This window comes from Gymnoscopelus microlampas (assembly GCF_963454915.1).
Source record: "Gymnoscopelus microlampas genome assembly, chromosome: 14".
NCBI classification, from domain to species: Eukaryota; Metazoa; Chordata; class Actinopteri; order Myctophiformes; family Myctophidae; genus Gymnoscopelus; species Gymnoscopelus microlampas.
Window position 1 is genome coordinate 20448726 of NC_139951.1, and position 7500 is coordinate 20456225.

Sequence of the window (7500 nt, forward strand, 5' to 3'; positions counted from 1 at the left end):
CACACAGACGGCTCGCTTTGCATACACTCAGCCTAGGACACAGTCAATCAATCAGTATTACATTTCCTTCATTGTCCTTCATGCCCACGCAGTCAGTCTACTCCACTCAGTCACCCAAACACCCCCCCCCCCCTTCTGATGTACATGCTCTCCGCATAAGCCTGCATGGGCTACGCTAACGCTAATCATAGAAAACAAAAAGACTCATAACAGCAAGTCTAGTCTCCACTGTCATTAGGGACAGACAGCCCCCCCTCAGGCTACAACACCCTGAGTTACCAACTGTGACCACCCTCCTTGTGTGTGTGTGTGTGTGTGTGTGTGTGTGTGTGTGTGTGTGTGTGTGTGTGTGTGTGTGTGTGTGTGTGTGTGTGCGCGCGTACGTGTGTGTGCGCGCGTACGTGTGTGTGTGTGTGTGTGTGTGCGCGTGCGTGCGTGTCATAATAATATAAAATAACATGTACTGGAATTGTGGTGTGTTTGTGGGGTGTGTGTGTGTGTGTGTGTGTGTGTGTGTGTGTGTGTGTGTGTGTGCGTGTGCATGCGCACATGAGGGCAGGCGTGTATACATACAGTACGCGTTTGTCCATATCTGAGTGCAATGAAAGCGAGAGCATTGACATGGTGCATACAGTACATGCATGTGTATTACCCTGTGTGTGTGTGTGTGTGTGTGTGTGTGTGTGTGTGTGTGTGTGTGTGTGCGTGTATTACTATACTTGTGAGGACCAAATGTCCCCACTAGTAGAATTTGTGAAATAGACATTGTGAGGTTGTTTTGATTGTTAAACCCCCCCTATTTTAAGCTCACAACATGTCGCAGCGCGACACGTTGTGAGCTTGTAGATCTGCTATTTTTCGGCTTAAGGCTAAATGCCCAACATTTTTCAAAATGGCATTCATAAAAATGTCCTCACAAGAATAGTAATTCAAACATGTGTGTGTGTGCGCGCGCGCACATGTGTGTGTGTGTGTGTGTGTGTAGGTGCATACATGTGTGTACATGCGTGCACGTGCGTGCGTGCGTGCACTGGGTTAACCGCGGCGAGTGGCCGCTCTCTCTCCCTCTCATCCGTCATTCTCCTGAATGGGATTTGAGCACAATAAACCTGTAGCCAGGCCCGGGAATGGAGACGGAGTACGCTGTCACCGCGGCCACGATTTATGGGCCCCAATTCCGCTGATCCGCGCTCGGAAAAGCCGTCTGATAAAGAGTGATTAATCGCCCTTACATCCCGCTTTATTCCCGCCCAAAGTAGATTAAATGCGGCCATAATTATTCCAGAAGAAATCCGAATTCCACACTTCCGCTGAGGGAATTTTTCATTTTTCATATTTTGAGAGAGAGAGAGGGGGAGGGAGGGAGTGGGGGGAGAGGTGCAGATGAGACGAGGAAAGGGGAGGGGAGGGGAGGGGGGGGGGGTGTAAGAGGGGCGGGAATGGAAATCTGTGAGTGAAAAAAAAGGTATAGGCTGATTTGTGCATCCCGTCTCACGCCAAAAATATAGCAGATTTACAAGCTCACAGCACCAACATGTTGTGAGCTTGTAGCTCTGCTACTTTTGGTGCAAGACACCGGCATGCAACTAAGTATAAATCCGGCGTTCAGGAGGGACAGTATAAAAAACGGAGGTTTCCTTGTATGATGTTGACTGTAGCAAGCTGTGTGTGTGTGTGCGTGTGCGTGTGCGTGTTGTGTGTGTGTGTGTGTGCGCGCGCGTGTGTGTGTGTGTGTGTGTGTGTGCGCATGCTTGTGTGTGTGTGTGTGTGTGTGTGTGTGTGTGTAACATAAAACAGAGAAGCAAAGCCAAATAACTTTCTTTGCATGTTGAAAAACAGACGGGTAGAGGAACGTGCACACATTTCCTTTCTTTGCTCTCTGTTACCTGTGGTACAGTTCTCTCTCTCTCTCTCTCTCTCTCTCCTCTCTCTCTCTCTCTCTCTCTCTCTCTCCATCCATCCATCCATCCATCCATCCATCCCCTCCTCCTCTCCTGCCTGCTCACACAGCCCGCCCCAGGCTCATTGCCACAGGGGAGAAGGGGAAGCATATGGTGTCGTTTAGGCTTGGCAAACTTTAGTGGCATGTTTAAGACCACTCCACACATTAGCATCCTATAATTCAACAAGCCCGCCTGCCCACATGCCTTTCTCAAGATGCACTGAGGCTGAGAAAGGTGGAGAGAAAAGGTGTGTGCGTGTGTGTGTGTGTGGGGGGGGGGGGGGCAAGCAAGCATAATATGCGTGTGACTACATTTGTCTGGCATAGAGGAACAGGTGGTAAGATTGAGTGGTACTACGCGTTTATTTTTTTTGGTGGGCGTTTTAGCGCGCACCTGTGTGCATGAAATGCATGTTGTGTCTGCAGTCTCTCTCATAAATGTCACATATAAAGTGAAACACAGATGATGCCACGTAGAGACAAGCACATGCCGTATGGAATGTTCACACAACATGGGGTTTGTTTGGAAGAAAGGTTGGCTGAGGTTGCTGTTGGAGTTTGGAGGTGATGGTTAGATTGGGGGGGGGGGCGCCGGGCAGGGTGGGTGGGTGGGAATGGATAGAGAAGGAAGGAAGGTAGGAGGGGAAGGGAAGGAGGAATAAAAGAGATGGATGGCCTCTCTCTGTCAGGGCGGTTATTTAAAGGAGTGCTGTAAAGCTGTCTGGAAATGAACAGATTTCAGACTAATGAGCAGAAAGCAGAGCGGTTAAGGGGAGCGGACAGTCTCAGCACTTCCACCAAATGAAACCATGCCACCCGCCTCCATGGCCGTGCGCGTACGCAGGCGCACGCGCACAAATACGCACATGTATGCGTAGATGTACAAACAAACCTGTGCACCCACGCATGTTCATTCAACATTGATTCACCTCACAAGCAGGGCAGATGGAAAGGCAACACTCAGACTCACAGACAGACAGACAGACAGACAGGCAGGCAGGCAGGCAGGCAGGCAGGCAGACAGACAGACAGACAGACAGACAGACAGACAGACAGACAGACAGACAGACAGACAGAAACACGGCGAGCTGATAGCTACATCAAGTTCACAATGTGTTCCAATGTGTTCTCTACCGGCTTTTGTCTTCAGTGTGTTTTTCTTGTCGTTTTATTTTTTACCTGCATAAAATTCAGGACCATAGACAGCTCCCACCACTGGATTCAGCTTCCAGCCTATACAGAAAACGCAACACACACACACACAAACACATACAACACGTGTATACACACACACACACACACACACACACACACACACACACACACACACACACACACACACACACACACACACACACACACACACACACACACAGAGAGGATTGTTAGCCTTCTGGCATTTATGACAGCCTGGTGTGTCATTTAACCACTTAAACCCCGTAGCAGCCGTATTGTGGGGAAAGCTTTTTCGCTGAAAATAGGCGGATCTACAAGCTCACAACGCGTCGCGGCGCGACGCGTTGTGAGCTTGTAGATCTGCTATTTTCAGCGAAAACCTTTGCCCCACAATAACAGAAAAACGAAAATACAACCACTATATCGGGTTTTAAGGGTTAAACTTGTATACTTGGACGGAAACTCACCGCCTATAGTCTAGCAGACTGAACACATGAGAAGGAAGGGAGGGATGGGGGGATGGGATGGGATGGGATGGGAAGGCAGAGAGGACAGGTAGTAAGAGTGAAATAGAGAGGGGGCCGGAGAGATATAGGCTGGCTGTGGAAAGCACCATTGTGCTGTGGCTGCAGTCTGCTCTGCTGAGCTATACAGCCCTGCAGTATATATATATATATACTGTCTGTGGTGTGTGTTGGACTCTGTTGTGTTGTGTAGTAAATCCTGCTGCTGTGTTATAATGTTGTTCTGTGTTGTGCTGTATTCTGTTGAATGTGTTGAACTCTGCCGTGTTATCTTTTGTCGCGTCCTGTTGATTACTGTGACTGTGTCGTGTTGTATTATCGTTGATGGCGGGTGGAAACCTTGTTTATTATTATTTTAAAAACATCTTAAAATTGTGAAAATAGCCGATCTACAAGCTGATCTACGAGCTTGTGGATCTGCTATTTTCACTACTTTTGTGTGACACTCTTGTATGGGGGAGGTAGGGCGATAATTCAAATAAAACAAAAAAACATGAAAAGTTGAAATGTGGAGTTACAAGGTTTCTGCCTGACAGCAACGATATTCTGATGTTGTTATATTTTATTGTGTTGATGTGTTATATTCTGTCGAGTTGTGTTACGCTGTGATATATTTTTTTGTGTTGTGTTGTATTGCGTTGTGCTCTGTTGTGGTGTATGTATTGTTCTATGTTGAGTTGTGCTGTTGTGTTGTACCGTACTGTATTGTGTTGTATATTGCCGTTTCGTCCTACGCTGTACCGCGTTGCTACGTTGCATTGCCGCAAATGTAGTTCCATGGTTGGCGTCACACACCGTGTATAGCGTGGTTGTGTTGCGTTGTGTAGTCGTGGTCTAATGACAGTGACGAATGGAGAACCCTTCAGGCCTCATCCTCTGTGTCTGCACCACAGTCCCCCCCCCCCCCCCCCCCCACACACACACATACACACCGAGCAACGGAGGGATGCAGCGGAGGGAGGGAGGGAGGAGGGTGGGTGGGCGGGGGGGGGGGTTAGTTGTGACATGTCTAGCCATTTAATTCCCCGCTCCGTCCGTCCCCCTCCCTCTTTACCCTTTTACTTTTCACCCTGTCTCCCGCATTCTCTATACACGCCTCCCCCCCCCATACTTCCACTCTTCAACCCTTTCATTCCATCCACACCAATGAGTGCCTGAGAGGAGAGAGAGAGAGAGAGAGAGAGAGAGGAGAGAGAGAGAGAGAGATGGAAATGGACCCTAAAGGCCTCCCTCCGAATGAGGCGGGGATCTTTTTTATTGCCTCTATTCATTTACCCATTCACTCACTCGTCCATCTACCAAATTCCCCTTCCCTTCTACCCCCCCCACCCCTCCATCTCCTCTCTTTGCCACTATTTGTTCAAATCCTTTTCCCTTTTCTTTTTTTTTCTTTTTAAATTTTGGTACTTTTCTCCGGACGTGTGGTGGTGTGTTTGTTGAGGGGAGCGGGACGAGGGACACTGCATGGTTTTGTGTGTGGTATTTGAGAAAGCGTTTCGACGGACCGCTAGACAAACATTTGAGCATAGTTCTTCATTACTCAAATTCAAACACAGTCTCCGTTTGGGCCCGCGGGCAGAATGTGTCGCTTTTGGCGGAGAGGCTTCCAGCTTTCCATTCATATTAGGAGCTCAACAGAAACTTTTTGGATAATCTTTTTATGTCTTTGTGTGTATTTTGTGTTGTTTCTTGCCTTCAGATAAATACTGTATAAACTCCAAGATCTGTCACTCTGTTACGCAGCCAGAGCCTGTCACACTGGCAATGCAAGGGAATAGAGAAAGAGAGACAGGAAGAGAAGTGGAGGAATAAGGAGTGAGGAAGGAAAGGAACTAAGGGAGGAGGAAAGGAGGGAAGGAAGGAGGAACTAAGGAAGAAGAAAAAGGCAGAGGGGAGGGGGAAGTGGGGGGACAGCATGGTGACAAAGAAAATAGGAAGAAGAGGTGAATGGAAGGAAATGGGTGAAGGGAGTGAAATACAGGTGGAGTGGAGAGTGAGGTACATTTAGAGAGAGAGAGAGAGAGAGAGAGAGAGAGAGAGATTTACAGAGTTACAGATGGAGTCAGAGTGACACCCCATCCTCACTGTCAGCAAAGCGAGCGAGCGATGAAAGGTCACTAAAAGACACGTGTTTCAACCGGACTGTGCTGACGTACAGTACCGTGAGTGCGTACAGTAAACATTTCGCTCGCCACGTGTCTCTATTTGAGCGAGGTTTCTCGTCTGTGTTCCTCCCCCAAATGTTTTTTAATTGCTCAATATCTGCACGCTGCTTTGCACCCGTTCCTGGAACACAGCCACAGCCCACGTGTTTTGACTGTCAGAAGGCTTATTAAGAGTGAAGGGAAATTGGATGTTTTAATGGCATTGTGGACACAGTAGCTTCTCTAGCAGCAGCCTTACTTTGTTCCCATGACGTACTTCATAATTTTATATTTGAGGATTGTTCATGGCATAGTGAGACCCTCGTTACTTCATATTTTTCATGTGCAGTTCAAACGACCGCCATCAAACAGTATAGCGAGACCCTCCGTTATTTATATTTCAGGCTGCATGGTTCAGACAGTCAAACAGTGGTAGCGAGACCGTCATAGTTTTCACTGAAAGAGATTCACTTTAAGCGAGACTCGTCTATTCATACTATTCATACGTTTGTGCATGTATGTCGTTTACAGAGAGGTATGTGTGTGCGTGCGTGCGTGCACGAGTGTGCTTGTGCATGCCGGATTGGTAGCTTCATGTCTTTCCGCTTCCTCTCATTAGTTATTCATTAGTTAATTTGATTGGTTCAGGCAATGCCATGGTCAACACTTCTGTAGTCTGTACACATCAGGACAGTTTGCCATGCAGCTCTGTTGCCAGGTCACTGCCTGGCAGTCAGGACGAGGGGTGAGGTGGTACAGATGGATGAGAGGGAGGAGGACTAGATTCAGTTGAGAGTCAGGAGGTACAGATGGGGTCAGAGAGCGGAGGAGGTACAGATGGAGTGAGAGCTTACCGTTTGTATAAGGGTTTGCCACCTTCTTGTTGGTCATTACTCTGCTGTTGCATTGTTGACCTATAGCCAGATGGACAGAGGTTAGTAGTGTTGGTAGACGAACGTACATGCTCACACACGTGTGTATGCATGCACACACACACAGACACGCGCGCAAAAGCAGATGCACACGCACACGCACACACGCACACGCACACGCACACACACACACACACACACACACACACACACACACACACAGTATACAATTTGCATAAACAAATATCACAACCTTCTTTTCGAAAGCCGTGTTTGTGTTTCTAAATCCGGCAAGCAAAGGCGTCATGCAGCAAGTCAGGCATCCAAGATGCACACAGAGTCAGTCAACAGATACATTTCTGAACTGCATTATACAAATAATAGAATCAAATGAAACGCACTGAAAGGCTATCGTATACCGTCCTCCCAAATACCACCTACTGTACTGTGTAGACCAGTGGTTCTCAAAGTGGGGTCCGGGGACCCCCAGGGTTCCTTGGTTCCTTGTGCTAATACAGCATCAGCAATAATTGTATCCACCTTATCCATGTTTTAAAAGTTGGCGATTCAGAAATAGCAGATCTACAAGCTCGCAGCCCGGCACAAATACATCTGCTATTTTTGAGCATTTAAAAACAAATTCTTTGAAAGTGAAATGTTCTTCTTTTTACACAAATCTTCTCTTCTGGGGTCCCTGGCACAAAACCTTTTCAGATGGGGGTCCGCGGCCAAAACATATCAATTTGGGGGGGGGTCCTCCTTGACAAGAAAAAGTTGAGAACCACTACTACTAGACATCTCTCCAAAGACATCGCTCCAAAGATGTCAAACAAGTTTTTCTG

The 7500-nt window shown here is 47.6% G+C and overlaps 1 protein-coding gene across 1 annotated transcript in view; it reads right to left on the bottom strand.

The window, feature by feature from the left end:
* The window catches only part of rbfox3a (RNA binding fox-1 homolog 3a), a 119456-nt gene that overhangs the window by 19270 nt on the left and 92686 nt on the right, over positions 1–7500 (bottom strand). The window contains 3 exon segments of the mRNA XM_084077717.1: positions 3122–3175; positions 6641–6685; positions 6688–6700. Coding sequence (XP_083933843.1) covers positions 3122–3175; positions 6641–6685; positions 6688–6700 — 112 coding nt within the window.